The sequence below is a fragment of the Salvelinus alpinus genome, chromosome 20, assembly GCF_045679555.1.
Source record: "Salvelinus alpinus chromosome 20, SLU_Salpinus.1, whole genome shotgun sequence".
Taxonomy (NCBI): domain Eukaryota; kingdom Metazoa; phylum Chordata; class Actinopteri; order Salmoniformes; family Salmonidae; genus Salvelinus; species Salvelinus alpinus.
Window position 1 is genome coordinate 4,305,607 of NC_092105.1, and position 25,000 is coordinate 4,330,606.

Consider the following 25,000-nt stretch of genomic DNA (forward strand, 5'->3'; position numbering starts at 1 on the left):
TGTATATTCTATGTGCTAGCATGCTAACCAGCACAGTGTCAGATATACAGTAGACATGCTAACATGTACATGCTATGTGCTAGCATGCTAAGTAGCACAGGTATGTGCTAACTCACCATTAGATCTCTCATAGATGGTGCTGTTGACCACAGGCAGCTGGGCTGCGGTGTTAGCTGATCTGGCTGGGCAGCTGCTAGAGGCATCAAAAGACTGGTTCGAGGGGACGAATGGATCCTGTCAGAGAGAGGAATCATACTGTCACAATTAACATCATGATCACGGGATGGAGATACAGACCAACAATGTTAGCAATGCTTCACACCGTATTTCAAATCAGGGTCATGAGAAGATATGACAGAAAATATTTGTTTTTAAATTAACTCTCCAACAACAACATGAACAAAGTCAATGAGGTTTCTGACCCAAACTAGGAGACCAGACACAGAACAGATCTATACAGGAACAAAACATAAACCGTTAAACCATCCTAAATTCTACACCTTTACGCCAAATATTTATAGTTATAACTCAAAGGTCTGGATAAACAACTATTGTGTTATTGTGGGCACACGTTCACTGTCCTGTTCACTGAGATGGGTCCTGTCCTGTCCTGGGTCCTGTCCTGTTCACTGAGATGGGTCCTGTCCTGTCCTGGGTCCTGTCCTGTCCTGGGTCCTGTCCTGTCCTGGGTCCTGTCCTGTCCTGTTCACTGAGATGGGTCCTGTCATGTTCACTGAGATGGGTACTGTCCTGTCCTGGGTCCTGTCCTGTCCTGGGTCCTGTCCTGGGTCCTGTCCTGTTCACTGAGATGGGTCCTGTCATGTTCACTGAGATGGGTACTGTCCTGTCCTGGGTCCTGTCCTGTCCTGGGTCCTGTCCTGTTCACTGAGATGGGTCCTGTTATGTTCACTGAGATGGGTACTGTCCTGTCCTGGGTCCTGTCCTGTCCTGGGTCCTGTCCTGGGTCCTGTCCTGTTCACTGAGATGGGTCCTGTCATGTTCACTGAGATGGGTACTGTCCTGTCCTGGGTCCTGTCCTGTCACTGGGTCCTGTCCTGTCCTGGGTCCTGTCCTGGGTCCTGTCCTGTTCACTGAGATGGGTCCTGTTATGTTCACAGGTTGAGGCGGCTGTAGTAAGGACTAAGGAGGGGGTCAGATATGGAGCCAGGGTGGGGTGTAGTGTGTTCTGTAGCAGTAAGGACTAACGAGGGTGGAAAGTACCAGGATTCTGTATGTCTCCATGCTACCTTCCTGCTCCCAGGAGAGGAGAAGACAGAAACTAAATGAGATTACAGGAGGATCAATGAGAGTGGATTCCCCAACCAACTCTCCCACTAGCCTGTTCCCCTTCAGAGAGAGGAGAGCCTGTTCCCCTTCAGAGAGAGAAGAGCCCTGTTCCCCTTCAGAGAGAGGAGAGCCTGTTCCCCTTCAGAGAGAGGAGAGCCTGTTCCCCTTCAGAGAGAGAAGAGCCCTGTTCCCCTTCAGAGAGAGGAGAGCCTGTTCCCCTTCAGAGAGAGGAGAGCCTGTTCCCCTTCAGAGAGAGGAGAGCCTGTTCCCCTTCAGAGAGAGGAGAGCCCTGTTCCCCTTCAGAGAGAGGAGAGCCCTGTTCCCCTTCAGAGAGAGGAGAGCCTGTTCCCCTTCAGAGAGAGGAGAGCCCTGTTCCCCTTCAGAGGGAGGAGAGCCTGTTCCCCTTCAGAGAGAGGAGAGCCTGTTCCCCTTCAGAGAGAGGAGAGCCTGTTCCCCTTCAGAGAGGAGAGCCTGTTCCCCTTCAGAGAGAGGAGAGCCTGTTCCCCTTCAGAGAGAGGAGAGCCCTGTTCCCCTTCAGAGAGGAGAGCCTGTTCCCCTTCAGAGAGGAGAGCCTGTTCCCCTTCAGAGAGGAGAGCCTGTTCCCCTTCAGAGAGGAGAGCCTGTTCCCCTTCAGAGAGGAGAGCCTGTTCCCCTTCAGAGAGGAGAGCCTGTTCCCCTTCAGAGAGGAGAGCCTGTTCCCCTTCAGAGAGGAGAGCATGTTCCCCTTCAGAGAGGAGAGCCCTGTTCCCCTTCAGAGAGAGGAGAGCCCTGTTCCCCTTCAGAGAGAGGAGAGCCCTGTTCCCCTTCAGAGAGAGGAGAGCCTGTTCCCCTTCAGAGAGAGGAGAGCCTGTTCCCCTTCAGAGAGGAGAGCCTGTTCCCCTTCAGAGAGGAGAGCCTGTTCCCCTTCAGAGAGAGGAGAGCCTGTTCCCCTTCAGAGAGAGGAGAGCCTGTTCCCCTTCAGAGAGGAGAGCCTGTTCCCCTTCAGAGAGAGGAGAGCCGATATAGTCAGTGTAGATATAGTCAGTGTAGATAGAGTCAGTGTAGATATAGTCAGTGTAGATAGGGTCAGTGTAGATATAGTCAGTGTAGATATAGTCAGTGTAGATAGAGTCAGTGTAGATAGAGTCAGTGTAGATAGAGTCAGTGTAGATATAGTCAGTGTAGATATAGTCAGTGTAGATATAGTCAGTGTAGATAGGGTCAGTGTAGATATGGTCAGTGTAGATATAGTCAGTGTAGATAGGGTCAGTGTAGATATAGTCAGTGTAGATATAGTCAGTGTAGATAGGGCCAGTGTAGATAGAGTCAGTGTAGATAGAGTCAGTGTAGATAGGGTCAGTGTAGATATAGTCAGTGTAGATAGAGTCAGTGTAGATAGGGTCAGTGTAGATATAGTCAGTGTAGATATAGTCAGTGTAGATATAGTCAGTGTAGATAGGGTCAGTGTAGATAGGGTCAGTGTAGATATAGTCAGTGTAGATATGGTCAGTGTAGATAGGGTCAGTGTAGATAGGGTCAGTGTAGATAGAGTCAGTGTAGATATAGTCAGTGTAGATATAGTCAGTGTAGATAGGGTCAGTGTAGATAGGGTCAGTGTAGATATAGTCAGTGTAGATAGAGTCAGTGTAGATAGGGTCAGTGTAGATAGGGTCAGTGTAGATAGGGTCAGTGTAGATAGGGTCAGTGTAGATATGGTCAGTGTAGATATGGTCAGTGTAGATATAGTCAGTGTAGATAGGGTCAGTGTAGATAGGGTCAGTGTAGATAGGGTCAGTGTAGATAGAGTCAGTGTAGATAGGGTCAGTGTAGATAGGGTCAGTGTAGATATAGTCAGTGTAGATAGGGCCAGTGTAGATAGAGTCAGTGTAGATATAGTCAGTGTAGATAGGGTCAGTGTAGATATAGTCAGTGTAGATATAGTCAGTGTAGATAGAGTCAGTGTAGATAGGGTCAGTGTAGATAGGGTCAGTGTAGATAGGGTCAGTGTAGATATAGTCAGTGTAGATATAGTCAGTGTAGATAGGGTCAGTGTAGATAGGGTCAGTGTAGATAGAGCCAGTGTAGATAGAGCCAGTGTAGATATAGTCAGTGCAGGTATTCCAGGTAACCCATTCATTAACTATTCAGCAGTCGTATGGCTTGAGGGTAGAAGCTGTTGTCTCGGTGCATGCTGGTCCGAGAGCTTCAACGCAGTTTTCCTGACGCTAGCAGAGTGAACACGCTCGGTTGGCTGGAGTACTTTGGTAAGTTTAATGACCTTCCTCTGACGATACCCGATACAGAGGTCCTGGATGGCACTGGGCTATTCACATCTCCCTCTGTAACGCTTTGCGGTCGAGGGAGGTTGATTTTACCATACCAAGGGGTGATGCAGGCAGTCAAGATGCTCTCGACGGTGCAGCTGTAGAATTCTTTGAGGATCCAAGGGTCCTTGGCAAATCTTTTCAGACTCCCGAGGGGGGGGGGGGGGGGTGAGGCGCTGTTGTGTGCTCTTCACAACTGTGTGGAACTTGAAGCTCTCGACCCGCTCCACTACAGCCCCCCCCCCCCCCCCCGTAGTTCTCGATCAGCTCCTTGGTCTTGCTGACGTTGAGGGACAGGCTGTTGTCATGGCACCACACTGAGAAGGTCTCTGACCTCATCCCTGTAGGATCATCGCCGTCGGTGATCAGGCCTACCTTGGAGTCGTGCGTTGCCATGCAGTCGTGCGTTGCCATGCAGTCGTGCGTTGCCATGCAGTCGTGGGTGAAAAGGGAGTACAAGAGGGGTCTAAGCACACAGCCTGGAGTGGCCCCCCGTGTTGAGGGTCAGTGTGGCGGAGGGTGTTGTTGCCTACCCTCAACACCTGGAGCCGACCCGGCAGGAAGTCCAGGATCCAGTTGCAGAGGGAGGTGTTCACACTAGGGCTGATGCCATTTAGTCGACTGGTCGAATGGTCGGTTGAGTTTTAGTCGAGCAGTGGCAAATATGTAAAAATAATATATGGTACAAGACACCTGTCTGATTCACGCCTGTCTGATTCACGCCTGTCTGATTCACGTCTGTCTGATTCACACCTGTCTGATTCACGCCTGTCTCAGTGGACTAATCCAATGTAGAGGTCTGTCTCAGTGGACTAATCCATTGTGGAGGCTTGTGTCAGTGGACTAAACCATTGTGGAGGCCTGAGAGAGACTCAGAGTTGTATTCCTGAGAGACTCAGTGTTGTATTCCTGAGAGAGAGAGACTCAGAGTTGTATTCCTGAGAGACTCAGAGTTGTTTTCCTGAGAGACGAGTCAGACGGAGAAACAATAGGTGAGGAGAGAAAGCCACTTTGATTTGGCCTCACTCCCTCCTGTCTCTCTTTCCTCTCTTCCTCCCACCAACAGCCTCAGGCTTGAAAGACTTGGTGACACCAGAAGGACCATGAAACAAGTGACAGGCCCTCTCTAATTCTATTGATACACAGCAGAGTAAACAATAGGAGGATGGGAGGAGAGACAGAGAGAGAGAGAGAGAGAGAGAGAGAGAGAGAGAGAGACAGAGACAGAGACAGAGACAGAGACAGAGACAGAGACAGAGACAGAGACAGAGACAGAGACAGAGACAGAGACAGAGAGAGAGAGAGAGAGAGAGAGAGAGAGAGAGAGAGAGAGAGAGAGAGAGAGAGAGAGAGAGAGAGAGAGAGAGAGAGAGAGAGAGAGAGAGAGAGAGAGAGAGGAGAGAGAGAGAGAGAGAGAGAGAGAGAGACAGAGACAAACAACAAGTGTGCGGTTAAAATTGGCAAAATACACACACATTTCTTCACACAGGGTCGTGGGGTGAGACAGGGATGCAGCTTAAGCCCCACCCTCTTCAACATATATATCAACGAATTGGCGAGGGCACTAGAACAGTCTGCAGCACCCGGTCTCACCCTACTAGAATCCGAAGTCAAATGTCTACTGTTTGCTGATGATCTGGTGCTTCTGTCACCAACCAAGGAGGGCCTACAGCAGCACCTAGATCTTCTGCACAGATTCTGTCAGACCTGGGCCCTGACAGTAAATCTCAGTAAGACCAAAATAATGGTGTTCCAAAAAAGGTCCAGTCGCCAGGACCACAAATTCCATCTAGACACCGTTGCCCTAGAGCACACAAAAAACTATACATACCTCGGCCTAAACATCAGCACCACAGGTAGCTTCCACAGAGCTGTGAACGATCTGAGAGACAAGGCAAGAAGGGCCTTCTATGCCATCAAAAGGAACATAAATTTCAACATACCAATTAGGATCTGGCTAAAAATACTTGAATCAGTCATAGAGCCCATTGCCCTTTATGGTTGTGAGGTCTGGGGTCCGCTCACCAACCAAGATTTCACAAAATGGGACAAACACCAAATTGAGACTCTGCATGCAGAATTCTGCAAAAATATCCTCCGTGTACAACGTAGAACACCAAATAATGCATGCAGAGCAGAATTAGGCCGATACCCACTAATTATCAAAATCCAGAAAAGAGCCGTTAAATTCTACAACCACCTAAAAGGAAGCGATTCCCAAACCTTCCATAACAAAGCCATCACCTACAGAGAGATGAACCTGGAGAAGAGTCCCCTAAGCAAGCTGGTCCTAGGGCTCTGCTCACAAACACAAACACACCCCACAGAGCCTCAGGACAACAGCACAATTAGACCCAACCAAATCATGAGAAAACAAAAAGATAATTACTTGACACATTGGAAAGAATTAACAAAAAAACAGAGCAAACTAGAATGCTATTTGGCCCTAAACAGAGAGTATACAGTGGCAGAATACCTGACCACTGTGACTGACCCAAACCTAAGGAAAGCTTTGACTATGTACAGACTCAGTGAGCATAGCCTTGCTATTGAGAAAGGCCGCCGTAGGCAGACATGGCTCTCAAGAGAAGACAGGCTATGTGCTCACTGCCCACAAAATGAGGTGGAAACTGAGCTGCACTTCCTAACCTCCTGCCCAATGTATGACCATATTAGAGAGACATATTTCCCTCAGATTACACAGATCCACAAAGAATTCGAAAACAAATCCAATTTTGATAAACTCCCATATCTACTGGGTGAAATTCCACAGTGTGCCATCACAGCAGCAAGATTTGTGACCTGTTGCCACAAGAAAAGGGCAACCAGTGAAGAACAAACACCATTGTAAATACAACCCATATTTATGTTTATTTATTTTAACTTGTGTGCTTTAACCATTTGTACATTGTTACAACACTGTATATATATAATATGACATTTGTCATGTCTTTATTGTTTTGAAACTTCTGTATGTGTAATGTTTACTGTTAATTTTTATTGTTTATTTCACTTTTGTATATTATCTACCTCACTTGCTTTGGCAATGTTAACACATGTTTCCCATGCCAATAAAGCCCCTTGAATTGAATTGAATTGAGAGAGAGAGGAGAGACAGAGAGAGAGAGAGAGAGAGAGAGAGAGAGAGAGAGAGAGAGAGAGAGAGAGAGAGAGAGAGAGAGAGAGAGAGAGAGAGAGAAGAGAGAGAGAGAGAGAGAGAGAGAGAGAGAGAGAGAGAGAGAGAGAGAGAGAGAGAAGAGAGAGACAGAGAGAGAGATAGAGAGATAAATGGTCCCACCATTTATTTATATATAAATATATATATATTTTGTATATACAGTGGGGAGAACAAGTATTTGATACACTGACAATTTTGCAGGTTTTCCTACTTACAAAGCATGTAGAGGTCTGTAATTTTTATCATAGGTACACTTCAACTGTGAGAGAAGGAATCTAAAACAAAAATCCAGAAAATCACATTGTATGATTTTTAAGTAATTAATTTGCATTTTATTGCATGACATAAGTATTTGATACATCAGAAAAGCAGAACTGAATATTTGGTACAGAAACCTTTGTTTGCAATTACAGAGATCATACGTTTCCTGTAGTTCTTGACCAGGTTTGCACACACTGCAGCAGGGATTTTGGCCCACTCCTCCATACAGACCTTCTCCAGATCCTTCAGGTTTCGGGGCTGTCGCTGGGCAATACGGACTTTCGGCTCCCTCCAAAGATTTTCTATTGGGTTCAGGTCTGGAGACTGGCTAGGCCACTCCAGGACCTTGAGATGCTTCTTACGGAGCCACTCCTTAGTTGCCCTGGCTGTGTGTTTCGGGTCGTTGTCATGCTGGAAGACCCAGCCACGACCCATCTTCAATGCTCTTACTGAGGGAAGGAGGTTGTTGGTCAAGATCTCGCGATACATGGCCCCATCCATCCTCCCCTCAATACGGTGCAGTCGTCCTGTCCCCTTTGCAGAAAAGCATCCCCAAAGAATGATGTTTCCACCTCCATGCTTCACGGTTGGGATGGTGTTCTTGGGGTTGTACTCATCCTTCTATTCCTCCAAACACGGCGAGTGGAGTTTAGAGCAAAAAGCTCTATTTTTGTCTCATCAGACCACATGACCTTCTCCCATTCCTCCTCTGGATCATCCAGATGGTCATTGGCAAACTTCAGACGGGCCTCGACATGCGCTGGCTTGAGCAGGGGGACCTTGCGTGCGCTGCAGGATTTTAATCCATGACGGCGTAGTGTGTTACTAATGGTTTTCTTTGAGACTGTGGTCCCAGCTCTCTTCAGGTCATTGACCAGGTCCTGCCGTGTAGTTCTGGGCTGATCCCTCACATTCCTCATGATCATTGATGCCCCACGAGGTGAGATCTTGCATGGAGCCCCAGACCGAGGGTGATTGACCGTCATCTTGAACTTCTTCCATTTTCTAATAATTGTGCCAACAGTTGTTGCCTTCTCACCAAGCTGCTTGGCTATTGTCCTGTAGCCCATCCCAGCCTTGTACAGGTCTACAATTTATCCCTGATGTCCTTACACAGCTCTCTGGTCTTGGCCATTGTGGAGAGGTTGGAGTCTGTTTGATTGAGTGTGTGGACAGGTGTCTTTTATATAGGTATCGAGTTCAAACAGGTGCAGTTAATACAGGTAATGAGTGGAGAACAGGAGAGCTTCTTAAAGAAAAACGAACAGGTCTGTGAGAGCCGGAATTCTTACTGGTTGGTAGGTGATCAAATACTTATGTCATGCAATAAAATGCAAATTAATTACTTAAAAATCATACAATGTGATTTTCTGGATTTTTGTTTTAGATTCCGTCTCTCACAGTTGAAGGTTAACTATGATAAAAATTACAGACCTCTACATGCTTTGTAAGTAGGAAAACCTGAAAAATCGGCAGTGTATCAAATACTTGTTCTCCCCACTGTATGTCATGCAATAAAATGCAAATTAATTACTTAAAAATCATACAATGTGATTTTCTGGATTTTTGTTTTAGATTCCGTCTCTCACAGTTGCAGTGTACCTATGATAAAAATGACAGACCTCTACATGCTTTGTAAGTAGGAAAACCTGCAAAATCGGCAGTGTATCAAATACTTGTTCTCCCCACTGTATATACATATATATTTTATTTTTATTTTTCGATATGTATACTTTGACAATGTAAGTAATAATGAACTTGCCATGTCAATACAGCAGAGTAAACAATAGGAGGATGAGAGGAGAGACAGAGACAGAGACAGAGACAGAGACAGAGAGAGAGACAGAGAGAGAGAGAGAGAGAGAGAGAGAGAGAGAGAGAGAGAGAGAGAGAGAGAGAGAGAGAGAGACAGAGACAGAGACAGAGACAGAGACAGAGACAGAGACAGAGAGAGAGAGAGAGAGAGAGAGAGAGAGAGAGAGAGACAGAGACAGAGACAGAGACAGAGACAGAGACAGAGAGAGACAGAGAGAGAGAGAGAGAGAGAGAGAGAGAGAGAGAGAGAGACAGAGACAGAGACAGAGACAGAGAGAGACAGAGAGAGACAGAGAGAGACAGAGAGAGAGAGAGAGAGAGAGAGAGAGAGAGAGAGAGAGAGACAGAGAGAGAGAGAGAGAGAGAGACAGACAGACAGAGACTGAGGAGGAGAGCAGAGAGATTATGGTTCCCACGGCCCCATCGGCCTGCAGCCTTCAATCAGAGCACAACACTACAGTATCCTCTCTGTCTGTCTCCGTCAGGCCACGACACCACGCCACCCTACTCTCCTCCGGGCCTCAGGGGCACGCCGATGTCCCCAGGCTTAACTTACTGCTAGTAATGCTGCTTTTCCACTGTTAAACAAGTGTTGCACTAGTCTATAGACTCTTATGTTATACTAGGGAAACTGTGTTTTTTACACTTATGTCAGGGTAACTTATGTCAGTGGTTAGAGAAACAGGTAGCCTAGTGGTTAGAGAGGCATGTAGCCTAGTGGTTAGAGAGGCAGGTAGCCTAGTGGTTAGAGAAACAGGTAGCCTAGCGGTTAGAGAAACAGGTAGCCTAGCGGTTAGAGAAACAGGTAGCCTAGTGGTTAGAGAAACAGGTAGCCTAGCGGTTAGAGAGCCAGGTAGCCTAGCGGTTAGAGAAACAGGTAGCCTAGCGGTTAGAGAGGCAGGTAGCCTAGCGGTTAGAGAAACAGGTAGCCTAGCGGTTAGAGAGGCAGGTAGCCTAGCGGTTAGAGGCAGGTAGCCTAGTGGTTAGAGAGGCAGGTAGCCTAGCGGTTAGAGAGGCAGGTAGCCTAGTGGTTAGAGAGGCAGGTAGCCTAGCGGTTAGAGAGGCAGGTAGCCTAGTGGTTAGAGAGGCAGGTAGCCTAGCGGTTAGAGAGGCAGGTAGCCTAGTGGTTAGAGAGGCAGGTCGTCTAGTGGTTAGAGCGTTGGACTAGTAACCGAAAGGTTGCTCGATCGAATCCCCGAGCTGACAAGGTAAAAATCTGTCGTTCTGCCCCTGAACAAGGCAGTTAACCAACTGTTCCCCGGTAGGCCGTCATTGTAAATAAGAAGTTGTTCTCAGCTGACTTGCCTAGTTAAATAAAGGTTAAAAACACTCTTATGTGATATACTAGGGAAACTGTGTTTCCATAGTGAGGACTGTGTTTCCATAGTGAGGACTGTGTTTCCATAGTGAGGACTGTGTTTCCATAGTGAGGACTGTGTTTCCATAGTGAGGACTGTGTTTCCATAGTGAGGACTGGTGAAGAGCAGAATCAACAACCCCATCATCGTCAAGACAGTTGCTTTGTGAGACAGTGTTAAAGCTCACAGTTAGCCGTTATATAAATTGAAGCTGGAAACGACCAGCTTTGGTTCCGAGTGAGAGTGGGTCCGCCGGAACCATGACCCAGCGAGACACCGGCACCGGCCCACGTGGATGGAAACAGAAAAGTCAGAGGCTTCTGGGTAAAACAACATGGGGGGTAAATACTGTATAGAAATGCACCATAAGTGTCTTCATCACACACCAACCTCTGGGCCTCTTCTCCTTCAACCTCTTCATAACACCTGCCTGGCCGTTTGTTTTTAGGTGCCTTGAGTATTTAGATGTATCGAATAAGCAGATTCCTTTGAACCGGTCCCAAAGTGATCACTGCACACGGACAAAACGCAGCTGGCGAATCACTTCAGGCTTTGTATCAACACCATAATCAGGAAGGCGGACGGCCTGCAGCCATGCCTGATACAAAGTTCTATCACGGACAGGGAAAAGAGTGTAAACGTGCCGTATATTTGTATCTGACAGGGACATTACTGCACTGTTAACTTCTTGTCGTCCCGACTTCCTGTCTTGAAGAGAGATTGGAAACCACTACTAACCGCTAGCCTAGCTAGCATCTCTTTGTTAACTTCCTGTCGTCCTGACTTCCTGTCTTGAAGAGAGATTGGAAACCACTACTAACCGCTAGCCTAGCTAGCATCTCTTTGTTAACTTCCTGTCGTCCTGACTTCCTGTCTTGAAGAGAGATTGGAAACCACTACTAACCGCTAGCCTAGCTAGCATCTCTTTGTTAACTTCCTGTCGTCCTGACTTCCTGTCTTGAAGAGAGATTGGAAACCACTACTAACCGCAAGCCTAGCTAGCATCTCTTTGTTAACTTCCTGTCGTCCTGACTTCCTGTCTTGAAGAGAGATTGGAAACCACTAATAACCGCTAGCATCTCTTTGTTAACTTCCTGTCGTCCTGACTTCCTGTCTTGAAGAGAGATTGGAAACCACTAATAACCGCTAGCCTAGCTAGCATCTCTTTGTTAACTTCCTGTCGTCCCGGCTTCCTGTCTTGAAGAGAGATTGGAAACCACTACTAACCGCTAGCCTAGCTAGCATCTCTTTGTTAACTTCTTGTCGTCCCGACTTCCTGTCTTGAAGAGAGATTGGAAACCACTACTAACCGCTAGCCTAGTTAGCATCTCTTTGTTAACTTCCTGTCGTCCTGACTTCCTGTCTTGAAGAGAGATTGGAAACCACTACTAACCGCTAGCCTAGCTAGCATCTCTTTGTTAACTTCCTGTCGTCCTGACTTCCTGTCTTGAAGAGAGATTGGAAACCACTACTAACCGCTAGCCTAGCTAGCATCTCTTTGTTAACTTCTTGTCGTCCCGACTTCCTGTCTTGAAGAGAGATTGGATACCACTAATAACCGCTAGCCTAGCTAGCATCTCTTTGTTAACTTCCTGTTGTCCTGACTTCCTGTCTTGAAGAAAGATTGGAAACCACTACTAACCGCTAGCCTAGCTACCATCTCTTTGTTAACTTCCTGTCGTCCTGACTTCCTGTCTTGAAGAGAGATTGGAAACCACTACTAACCGCTAGCCTAGCTACCATCTCTTTGTTAACTTCCTGTCGTCCTGACTTCCTGTCTTGAAGGCCAATAGTAAGATGCTCGTTCATCCCGCCGCCTGTAATTATCAAAATGTAAAACCACAAAGAAAAGGACCAACAGATTACAGACAATATGGAAGACAACGAAGTAGGTTTACATTTGATCATACTTTTTACATTAAACACATTGATTTGTTAATTCAATTCAAAGACACCACTTGTTGCTTAGTAACGATAAATACACCGTTTTAATGCATTTAGGTCATTTTGGAAATGTATCTGTTTGATATAAAAATACTCTAAATACTCGAACAATGGACCTGAAAACTGTCTTGGGTACTGACAAACCTCCGGGCAAGTGTTTTAAAGGGCCCAGAAGTGTTTTGGGGTGAACTTCCCCTTTAAGGCAAAGACTCCTGGTTTCCACGACCTCCCACAGCGAGCTATCCCAGCCAAGGTCCTCTCTCTGGGGGTCTGGGGTAAGGGTCCTCCAGGCTCCCCTGACCTGGGACAGATTTAATTATTAGGACCCCCAATGTTAAACACATTATACCAGGGCTAATCAACTGGCTGTGTGTTGGAGAGAGATGGGGGATGAAAGGGGATGGGATTAGATCTTGCTGGGGGTAATTAAAGCATTTTCCTCCAGGCTGGTTCTGAGGGTGTGAGAATGACCAAGGAGGTCGATATGACAATGTTGATGATAAAAACATTCCCCAGAGACAGACAAGCATCCATTTTAAAATCAAACAATACATTTTGACTTTGTTATTACCAATCTAACTACATAACAACATAATGGTAATGATTGTATTTGAATGGTAAATATCTTGATGATACACCGGGTACATTAAGAGGGCATAGGCCTACTCACAATAGAGGTGAATTCATATTCAAATCAAATGTTATTGGTCACATGGTTCGCAGAGGTTAATGCGAGTGTAGCGAAATGCTTGTGCTTCTAGTTACCGACCATGCAGTAATATTTAAGTAATCTAACAATTTCACAACTACCTAATACACACAATTGCAAAGGGATGGGATAAGAATATGTACACATATACAGTTGAAGTCGGAAGTTTACATACACTCAAATGATGTCAATTAGCCTATCAGAAGCTTCTAAAGCCATGACATCATTTTCTGGAATTTTCCAAGCTGTTTGAAGGCACAGTCAACTTAGTGTACGTAAACTTCTGACCCACTGGAATTGTGATACAGTGAATTATAAGTGAAATAATCTGTCTGTAAACAATTGTTGGAAAAATGATGTCCTAACCGACTTGACAAAACTATAGTTTGTTAACAAGAAATTTGTAGAGTGGTTGAAAAACTTGTTTTAATGACTCCAACCTAAGTGTATGTAAACTTCCGACTTCAACTGTAAATAAACTCAGCAAAAAAAGAAACGTCCCTTTTTCAGGACCTTGTCTTTCAAAGATAATTCGTAAAAATCAAAATAACTTCACAGATCTTCATTGTAAAGGGTTTAAACACTGTTTCCCATGCTTGTTCAATGAACCATAAACAATTCATGAACATGCACCTGTGGAACGGTCGTTAAGACGCTAACAGCTTACAGACGGTAGGCAATTAAGGTCAGTTATGAAAAGTTAGGACACTAAAGAGGCCTGTCTACTGACTCTGAAAAACATCAAAAGAAAGATGCCCAGGGTCCCTGCTCATCTGCGTGAATGTGCCTTAGGCTGCAAGGAGGCATGAGGACTGCAGATGTGGCCAGGGCAATAAATTGCCATGTATGTACTGTGAGACGCCTAAGACAGCGCTACGGGGCGACAGGACGGACAGCTGATCGTCCTCGCAGTGGCAGACCACGTGTTACAACACCTGCACAGGATCGGTACATCCGAACATCACACCTGCGGGACAGGTACAGGATGGCAACAACAACTGCCCGAGTTACACCAGGGAACGCACAACCCCTCAATCCGTGCTCAGACTGTCCGCAATAGGCTGAGAGAGGCCTGGCTGAGGGCTTGTAGGCCTGTTGTAAGGCAGGTCCTCACCAGACATCACCGGCAACTAAGTCGCCTATGGGCACAAACCCACCGTCGCTGGACCAGACAAGACTGGCGAAAAGTGCTGTTAGTGCATGTTAGTCACATGTCTGTGGAACGTGTTCAGTTCATGTCTCAGTTGTTGAATCTTGTTATGTTCATACAAATATTTACACATGTTAAGTTTGCTGATAATAAACGCAGTTGACAGTGAGAGGACGTTTCTTTATTTTTTGCTGAGTTTAAGTGGATGTGATTCAATAGGTGTGTCATGCCTTCCTACTGATCAACAACATTTGAATAGAAGCATCACTCCAGCATGTCTGTATGGAAGGACATCATATAGGAAGGGTCTCCAACCATTTCTAACATGAGCTAACTTACAAAAAATGAAAGGTGTCACAAGCTACTCGTGTTTCTACCTGAGTTATTCTCTTCTCCTCGACCCTGCAACTCTTCCCTGGTCGTTGCAACTCTTCCCTGGGTCGTTGCAACTCTTCCCTGGGTCGTTGCAACTCTTCCCTGGTCGTTGCAACTCTTCCCTGGTCGTTGCAACTCTTCCCTGGTCGTTGCAACTCTTCCCTGGGTCGTTGCAACTCTTCCCTGGTCGTTGCAACTCTTCCCTGGTCGTTGCAACTCTTCCCTGGGTCGTTGCAACTCTTCCCTGGGTCGTTGCAACTCTTCCCTGGGTCGTTGCAACTCTTCCCTGGGTCGTTGCAACTCTTCCCTGGGTCGTTGCAACTCTTCCCTGGTCGTTGCAACTCTTCCCTGGTCGTTGCAACTCTTCCCTGGGTCGTTGCAACTCTTCCCTGGTCGTTGCAACTCTTCCCTGGTCGTTGCAACTCTTCCCTGGGTCGTTGCAACTCTTCCCTGGGTCGTTGCAACTCTTCCCTGGTCGTTGCAACTCTTCCCTGGGTCGTTGCAACTCTTCCCTGGGTCGTTGCAACTCTTCCCTGGTCGTTGCAACTCTTCCCTGGTCGTTGCAACTCTTCCCTGGTCGTTGCAACTCTTCCCTGGGTCGTTGCAACTCTTCCCTGGGTCGTTGCAACTCTTCCCTGGTCGTTGCAACTCTTCCCTGGTCGTTGCAACTCTTCCCTGGTCGTTGCAACTCTTCCCTGGTCGTTGCAACTCTTCCCTGGGTCGTTGCAACTCTTCCCTGGTCGTTGCAACTCTTCCCTGGGTCGTTGCAACTCTTCCCTGGTCGTTGCAACTCTTCCCTGGTCGTTGCAACTCTTCCCTGGTCGTTGCAACTCTTCCCTGGGTCAGTGCAACTCTTCCCTGGGTCGTTGCAACTCTTCCCTGGGTCGTTGCAACTCTTCCCTGGGTCGTTGCAACTCTTCCCTGGGTCGTTGCAACTCTTCCCTGGGTCGTTGGTGTACAAGACATGTCACCATACCTGGTCAAATAATGGTTCATAAACAGTATTTGGCATAACAGGCCTCATCAAATTATATTTTGTATTTTCCCAAATTCGGTTTTCTCTGTTTTTCATGGTTTAGATTTGTATTTAATTTCTATTTCAATAATACCATTTTTATTAATTTTTTCATAGAGAAACATTTCAAATTGATTTTCTCAGTCTATGTCACATCAGAAGACAATTTTTTAGGTCTTGAAAAAAACAAAAACATTTTGAATATTTTTGTGTAATTCCCCTTTAATTGCACATCTAGCAAGAGAGGAATGTGTTGGTCTTTCCAAACTGGTTGAGAAAACCTCCCTGCTTGTCTGCCTCGTCCATGACCCCGACACGTTCATGACCCCGACACGTTCATGACCCCGACACGTTCATGACCCCGACACGTTCATGACCCCGACACGTCCATGACCCCGACACGTCCATGACCCCGACACGTTCATTACTACAGGACAGCTGGAGATGCAATTTCAATATTTCAAACGTCCGAGAGACAGACAGCAAGGTTTATACAAATCTCCGCTGTTGAAAACCAATTGCTAGTCGAAAAGAAAAGGGAGATAATGTCTAAATGCTTTACGGAAGTTTATAAATTGCCTGGCTGGGCTGATGAGACAGTCAGATGGACCAGAGTAAATGGGCATTTTAACATCATAGATTTAGCACCTGCTGGTCATCTATGAATGTTTGAACATCTTGAAGAATAATCTGGCCTTAAATGGCCATGAACTCTTATAATCTCCACCCGGCACAGCCAGAAGAGGACTGGCCACCCCTCAGAGCCTGGTTCCTCTCTTGGTTTCTTCCTAGGTTCCTGCCTTTCTAGGGAGTTTTTCCTAGCCACCGTGCTTCTACACCTGCATTGCTTGCTGTTTGGGGCTCTGAGTAGGCTCACACTAGGCTCACACTAGGCTCTGAGTAGGCCTAGCCTCCATCTCTATAGACCATGCACCACACTAGACTCTGAGTAGGCCTAACCTCCATCACTATAGACCATGCACCACACTAGGCTCTGAGTAGGCCTCCATGAGGACATCTCTATAGACCATGGACCACACTAGACTCTGAGTAGGCCTAACCTCCATCACTATAGACCATGCACCACACTAGGCTCTGAGTAGGCCTAGCCTCCATCTCTATAGACCATGCACCACACTAGGCTCTGAGTAGGCCTAACCTCCATCTCTATAGACCACGGACCACACTAGGCTCTGAGTAGGCCTAACCTCCATCTCTATAGACCATGGACCACACTAGACTCTGAGTAGGCCTAGCCTCCATCTCTATAGACCACGGACCACACTAGGCTCTGAGTAGGCCTAACCTCCATCTCTATAGACCATGGACCACACTAGACTCTGAGTAGGCCTAGCCTCCATCTCTATAGACCACGGACCACACTAGGTTCTGAGTAGGCCTAGCCTCCATCTCTATAGACCACGGACCACACTAGGCTCTGAGTAGGCCTAGCCTCCATCTCTATAGACCATGGACCACACTAGGTTCTGAGTAGACCTAGCCTCCATCTCTATAGACCACGGACCACACTAGGCTCTGAGTAGGCCTAACCTCCATCTCTATAGACCATGGACCACACTAGACTCTGAGTAGGCCTCCATCTCTATAGACCACGGACCACACTAGGTTCTGAGTAGGCCTAGCCTCCATCTCTATAGACCACGGACCACACTAGGCTCTGAGTAGGCCTAGCCTCCATCTCTATAGACCACGGACCACACTAGGTTCTGAGTAGACCTAGCCTCCATCTCTATAGACCACGGACCACACTAGGCTCTGAGTAGGCCTAACCTCCATCTCTATAGACCATGGACCACACTAGGCTCTGAGTAGGCCTAGCCTCCATCTCTATAGACCACGGACCACACTAGGCTCTGAGTAGGCCTAGCCTCCATCTCTATAGACCACGGACCACACTAGGCTCTGAGTAGGCCTAGCCTCCATCTCTATAGACCACGGACCACACTAGGCTCTGAGTAGGCCTAGCCTCCATCTCTATAGACCACGGACCACACTAGGCTCTGAGTAGGCCTAACCTCCATCTCTATAGACCACGGACCACACTAGGTTCTGAGTAGGCCTAACCTCCATCTCTATAGACCATGGACCACACTAGGCTCTGAGTAGGCCTAGCCTCCATCTCTATAGACCACGGACCACACTAGGCTCTGAGTAGGCCTAGCCTCCATCTCTATAGACCACAGACCACACTAGGCTCTGAGTAGGCCTAGCCTCCATCTCTATAGACCACGGACCACACTAGACTGAGTAGGCCTAGCCTCCATCTCTATAGACCACGGACCACACTAGGCTCTGAGTAGGCCTAGCCTCCATCTCTATAGACCACGGACCACACTAGGCTCTGAGTAGGCCTAGCCTCCATCTCTATAGACCACGGATCACACTAGGCTCTGAGTAGGCCTAGCCTCCATCTCTATAGACCACGGACCACACTAGACTCTGAGTAGGCCTAACCTCCATCTCTATAGACCATGGACCACACTAGGTTCTGAGTAGGCCTAGCCTCCATCTCTATAGACCACGGACCACACTAGGCTCTGAGTAGGCCTAACCTCCATCTCTATAGACCACGGACCACACTAGACTCTGAGTAGGCCTAACCTCCATCTCTATAGACCACGGACCACACTAGACTCTGAGTAGGCCTAACCTCCATCTCTATAGACCACGGACCACACAAGGCTCGGAGTAGGCCTAGCCTCCATCTCTATAGACCACGGACCACACAAGGCTCTGAGTAGGCCTAACCTCCATCTCTATAGACCACGGACCACACTAGGCTCTGAGTAGGCCTAGCCTCCATCTCTATAGACCATGCACCACACTAGGCTCTGAGTAGGCCTAACCTCCATCTCTATAGACCATGGACCACACTAGACTCTGAGTAGGCCTAACCTCCATCTCTATAGACCACGGACCACACTAGGCTCTGAGTAGGCCTAACCTCCATCTCTATAGACCACGGACCACACTAGACTCTGAGTAGGCCTAACCTCCATCTCTATAGACCACGGACCACACTAGACTCTGAGTAGGCCTAACCTCCATCTCTATAGACCACGGACCACACAAGGCTCGGAGTAGGCCTAGCCTCCATCTCTATAGACCACGGACCACACAAGGCTCTGAGTAGGCCTAGCCTCCATCTCTATAGACCACGGACCACACTAGGCTCTGAGTAGGCCTAGCCTCCATCTCTATAGACCATGCACCACACTAGGCTCTGAGTAGGCCTAACCTCCATCTCTATAGACCATGGACCACAATAGACTCTGAGTAGGCCTAACCTCCATCACTATAGACCATGCACCACACTAGGCTCTGAGTAGGCCTAGCCTCCATCTCTATAGACCATGGACCACACTAGGCTCTGAGTAGGCCTAGCCTCCATCTCTATAGACCACGGACCACACTAGACTCTGAGTAGGCCTAACCTCCATCTCTATAGACCATGGACCACACTAGGCTCTGAGTAGGCCTAGCCTCCATCTCTATAGACCACGGACCACACTAGGCTCTGAGTAGGCCTAGCCTCCATCTCTATAGACCACGGACCACACTAGACTCTGAGTAGGCCTAGCCTCCATCTCTATAGACCACGGACCACACTAGGCTCTGAGTAGGCCTAACCTCCATCTCTATAGACCACGGACCACACTAGGCTCTGAGTAGGCCTAACCTCCATCTCTATAGACCACGGACCACACTAGGCTCTGAGTAGGCCTAACCTCCATCTCTATAGACCATGGACCACACTAGACTCTGAGTAGGCCTAGCCTCCATCTCTATAGACCACGGACCACACTAGGCTCTGAGTAGGCCTAGCCTCCATCTCTATAGAGCCTCTCACTGCAGACTGTGTCTCATCCAACAATTCACCATGGCAACATCACCGTCTGGCCCAACAGACAACCAACCATCCACAGAGAAAATCAGAAAGAGAGAGAGAGAGAGATACAGAAAGAGGGAGGGAAAGAGAAAAGAGAGATGAGAGATAGAAAGAGAGATGTCCACCACACAAAGAGGACAATGTCCTCCCGCCATCCCCCTTTCTGCCGCCCTCGGGCCCAGTCGCTGAAATGGCTACCAACCCAACCCAACCCAACCCAGCCCACCCCAACCCCACCCCAGCAGTCACAGACCATAAAACATAATGAACACGAATCTGTAGTTGATGGGAACAATACGAGCTAGGCAGAGAGGGTCCTACCCGACCCTCTACCGACCCGTGCCCACACATCCCAGTCTGCCATTCACCACAATGAGTGGCAATAACCATAACATCGGCAGGGGGTGTATGGGGGGGGGGGGGGGGGACCATCAATCTCCAACAAAGGCAGAGAGCCAGCCCTGAACAGCATAGCAGTAGAACGAGGAACGCTCCGTTGTCCAGACCCATGTCAGTTTAGAACACGTGGAGACGTGGTAGAGTCCTGCAGTGTGTCACGGTGTCATAGAGACGTATAGAAGGAGACTTCCTGGTGAACATATGGCCTTGATGTCTCTCCCACAGACAGAGAGGAGGGACAGGGCTAAGCATGGCTGGACAGTATTCCTATACAGAGCCTTCTGAACGTATTCATACCCCTTGACTTTGTCCAAATATTGCTGTTTTTACAGCCTGAATTCAAAATGGATTAAATAGATTTGTTTTCTAAACACAATATCACATAATGACAAAGTGAAAACATGTTTTTTAGTAATTTATGCAAATGTGTTGAAAATTAAATACAGAAAATCTCATTTACATAAGTATTCACACCCCTTAGTCAATACTTTGTAGAAGTACCTTTGGCAGTGATTACAGCTGTGAGGCTTTCTGGGTAAGTCTCTAAGAGCTTTCCACACCTGGATTGTACAATATTTGCACATTTTTATTTTCATAATTCTTCAAGCTCTTTCAAGTTGGTTGTTGATCATTGCTAGACAACCATTTACAGGTCTTGCCATAGATTTACAAGCAGATTTAAGTCAAAACTGTAACTCGGCCATTCAGGAACATTCACTGTCTTCTTGGTAAGCAACTCCAGTGTAGATTTGGCCTTGTGTTTTATATTGTTGTCCTGCTGAAAGGTGAATTTATCTCCAGTGTCTGGTGGAAAGCAGACGGAACCAGGTTTTCCTCTAGGATTTAGCCTGTGCTTAGCTCCATTCTGTACATTTTTTATCCTGAAAAACTCCCTAGTCCTTAACGATTACAAGCATACCCATAACATGATGCAGCCACCACTATGCTTGAAAATATGGAGAGTGGTACTCAGTAAAGTGTTGTATTGGATTTGCCCCAAACATAACACTTTGTATTCAGGACAAAAAAGTGAATTTCTTTGCCACATTTGTTGCAGTATTACCTGTGTGTCTGTAGTCCCTGTGTGTCTGTAGTACCTGTGTGACTGTAGTCCCTGTGTGACTGTAGTCCCTGTGTGACTGTAGTACCTGTGTGACTGTAGTACCTGTGTGACTGTAGTACCTGTGTGACTGTAGTCCCTGTGTGACTGTAGTCCCTGTGTGACTGTAGTCCCTGTGTGACTGTAGTCCCTGTGTGACTGTAGTCCCTGTGTGACTGTAGTCCCTGTGTGACTGTAGTCCCTGTGTGTCTGTAGTACCTGTGTGTCTGTAGTCCCTGTGTGACTGTAGTCCCTGTGTGACTGTAGTCCCTGTGTGACTGTAGTCCCTGTGTGACTGTAGTCCCTGTGTGACTGTAGTTCCTGTGTGACTGTAGTCCCTGTGTGACTGTAGTCCCTGTGTGACTGTAGTCCCTGTGTGACTGTAGTCCCTGTGTGACTGTAGTCCCTGTGTGACTGTAGTCCCTGTGTGACTGTAGTCCCTGTGTGACTGTAGTCCCTGTGTGACTGTAGTACCTGTGTGTCTGTAGTACCTGTGTGACTGTAGTCCCTGTGTGTCTGTAGTCCCTGTGTGACTGTAGTCCCTGTGTGACTGTAGTCCCTGTGTGTCTGTAGTACCTGTGTGACTGTAGTACCTGTGTGACTGTAGTATCTGTGTGTCTGTAGTCCCTGTGTGACTGTAGTACCTGTGTGACTGTACTAGCTGTGTGTCTGTAGTATCTGTGTGACTGTAGTCCCTGTGTGTCTGTAGTATCTGTGTGACTGTAGTCCCTGTGTGACTGTAGTCCCTGTGTGTCTGTAGTACCTGTGTGTCTGTAGTACCTGTGTGACTGTAGTACCTGTGTGTCTGTACTATATGTGTGACTGTAGTACCTGTGTGACTGTAGTACCTGTGTGACTGTAGTACCTGTGTGACTGTAGTACCTGTGTGACTGTAGTCCCTGTGTGACTGTAGTCCCTGTGTGACTGTAGTACCTGTGTGACTGTAGTACCTGTGTGACTGTAGTCCCTGTGTGTCTGTAGTACCTGTGTGTCTGTAGTACCTGTGTGACTGTAGTCCCTGTGTGACTGTAGTACCTGTGTGACTGTAGTACCTGTGTGTCTGTAGTACCTGTGTGTCTGTAGTACCTGTGTGACTGTACTAGCTGTGTGTCTGTAGTACCTGTGTGTCTGTAGTCCCTGTGTGACTGTAGTCCATGTGTGACTGTAGTACCTGTGTGACTGTAGTACCTGTGTGTCTGTAGTACCTGTGTGACTGTAGTACCTGTGTGACTGTAGTACCTGTGTGACTGTAGTCCCTGTGTGTCTGTAGTACCTGTGTGACTGTAGTACCTGTGTGACTGTAGTACCTGTGTGACTGTAGTCCCTGTGTGACTGTAGTCCCTGTGTGACTGTAGTCCCTGTGTGACTGTAGTACCTGTGTGTCTGTAGTATCTGTGTGACTGTAGTCCCTGTGTGACTGTAGTATCTGTGTGACTGTAGTATCTGTGTGACTGTAGTCCCTGTGTGACTGTAGTACCTGTGTGACTGTAGTACCTGTGTGACTGTAGTACCTGTGTGACTGTAGTACCTGTGTGACTGTAGTACCTGTGTGACTGTAGTACCTGTGTGACTGTAGTCCCTGTGTGACTGTAGTACCTGTGTGACTGTAGTCCCTGTGTGACTGTAGTACCTGTGTGACTGTAGTACCTGTGTGACTGTAGTCCCTGTGTGACTGTAGTACCTGTGTGACTGTAGTCCCTGTGTGTCTGTAGTACCTGTGTGACTGTAGTACCTGTGTGACTGTAGTCCCTGTGTGACTGTAGTACCTGTGTGACTGTAGTCCCTGTGTGACTGTAGTACCTGTGTGACTGTAGTCCCTGTGTGACTGTAGTACCTGTGTGACTGTACTAGCTGTGTGACTGTAGTACCTGTGTGACTGTAGTCCCTGTGTGACTGTAGTCCCTGTGTGACTGTAGTACCTGTGTGACTGTAGTACCTGTGTGTCTGTAGTCCCTGTGTGACTGTAGTCCCTGTGTGTCTGTAGTACCTGTGTGTCTGTAGTCCCTGTGTGACTGTAGTCCCTGTGTGTCTGTAGTACCTGTGTGACTGTAGTCCCTGTGTGTCTGTAGTCCCTGTGTGACTGTAGTCCCTGTGTGACTGTAGTCCCTGTGTGTCTGTAGTACCTGTGTGTCTGTAGTACCTGTGTGACTGTAGTCCCTGTGTGACTGTAGTCCCTGTGTGACTGTAGTCCCTGTGTGACTGTAGTCCCTGTGTGACTGTAGTCCCTGTGTGACTGTAGTCCCTGTGTGACTGTAGTCCCTGTGTGACTGTAGTCCCTGTGTGACTGTAGTCCCTGTGTGACTGTAGTCCCTGTGTGACTGTAGTCCCTGTGTGACTGTAGTCCCTGTGTGACTGTAGTACCTGTGTGACTGTAGTCCCTGTGTGACTGTAGTCCCTGTGTGACTGTAGTACCTGTGTGACTGTAGTACCTGTGTGACTGTACTAGCTGTGTGACTGTAGTCCCTGTGTGTCTGTAGTACCTGTGTGACTGTAGTACCTGTGTGACTGTAGTCCCTGTGTGACTGTAGTCCCTGTGTGACTGTAGTACCTGTGTGACTGTAGTACCTGTGTGACTGTACTAGCTGTGTGACTGTAGTCCCTGTGTGTCTGTAGTACCTGTGTGACTGTAGTCCCTGTGTGACTGTAGTACCTGTGTGACTGTAGTCCCTGTGTGACTGTAGTACCTGTGTGACTGTAGTACCTGTGTGACTGTACTAGCTGTGTGACTGTAGTACCTGTGTGACTGTAGTCCCTGTGTGACTGTAGTACCTGTGTGACTGTAGTCCCTGTGTGACTGTAGTCCCTGTGTGACTGTAGTACCTGTGTGACTGTACCAGGTATATAACGAACCTCTGATTTGAGCAGGGCTCGTAGGACCACCAGCTGTATCGTGCCTCTCAGGTTCCCCTCCATAGACATGGATCTCCTCAGCGTCTCCATGGCTTCATGGTTCGACTTCCCCAGGAGAGACTCTCCGTTCACCGCGATCAGCTGGTCGTTCACACGCAGATGACCGTCCTACAGGAGAGAGACACAATTCAATCAATCAACAAGTCTGTCAACAAGTAATGCTGGTTTCATGTACAGTAAAACACTACAGCTTTTTAAGGAACCGGACAGCAATTCTACAGATATTCTTCTGAGAATTGAAGTGTTTTGGAGCCAAACTGAGGTGACCCCGAGGGGAGAGGGGTCTTCCTCCCTGCCAGCCAGTCTCTCTGAGAGGTCTTCCTCCCTGCCAGCCAGTCTCTCTGAGGGGTCTTCCTCCCTGCCAGCCAGTCTCTCTGAGGGGTCTTCCTCCCTGCCAGCCAGTCTCTCTGCTACACTGTGCTGGTGTGTTAACTGAGCTGTACAGTATAGTCTATGTAGCTATCTGATCTGTACATTATAGTCTATGTAGCTATCTGAGCTGTATATTATAGCCTACGTAGCTATCTGAGCTGTATATTATAGCCTACGTAGCTATATGAGCTGTATATTATAGCCTACGTAGCTATCTGAGCTGTACATTATAACCTATGTAGCTATGTGAGCTGTATATTATAGCCTACGTAGCTATCTAGGCTGTACATTATAGCCTACGTAGCTATATGAGCTGTACATTATAACCTACGTAGCTATCTGAGCTGTATATTATAACCTACGTAGCTATGTGAGCTGTATATTATAGCCTACGTAGCTATGTGAGCTGTATATTATAGCCTACGTAGCTATCTGAGCTGTACATTATAACCTATGTAGCTATGTGAGCTGTATATTATAGCCTACGTAGCTATGTGAGCTGTATATTATAGCCTACGTAGCTATCTGAGCTATACATTATAACCTACGTAGCTATCTGAGCTGTACATTATAACCTACGTAGCTATCTGGGCTGTACATTATATCCTACGTAGCTATCTGGGCTGTACATTATAACCTACGTAGCTATCTGATCTGTACATTATAACCTACGTAGCTATCTGATCTGTACATTATAACCTACGTAGCTATCTGAGCTGTACATTATAACCTATGTAGCTATGTGAGCTGTATATTATAGCCTACGTAGCTATGTGAGCTGTATATTATAGCCTACGTAGCTATCTAGGCTGTACATTATAGCCTACGTAGCTATGTGAGCTGTATATTATAGCCTACGTAGCTATCTAGGCTGTACATTATAGCCTACGTAGCTATCTAGGCTGTACATTATAG

At 47.3% G+C, this 25,000-nt stretch overlaps 1 protein-coding gene across 3 annotated transcripts in view; it reads right to left on the bottom strand.

Annotated features, from left to right (window-relative positions):
* LOC139546214 (partitioning defective 3 homolog B-like) overlaps positions 1-25,000 on the bottom strand; it is a 425,714-nt gene that overhangs the window by 300,921 nt on the left and 99,793 nt on the right. For all 3 annotated transcript variants that reach the window (XM_071354341.1, XM_071354342.1, XM_071354340.1), the window contains exons 11-12: positions 23,654-23,821; positions 117-234 (exon numbers count right to left, since the gene is read on the bottom strand). In XM_071354341.1, coding sequence (XP_071210442.1) covers positions 117-234; positions 23,654-23,821 — 286 coding nt within the window. The remainder of the gene's footprint in view (positions 1-116; positions 235-23,653; positions 23,822-25,000) is intronic.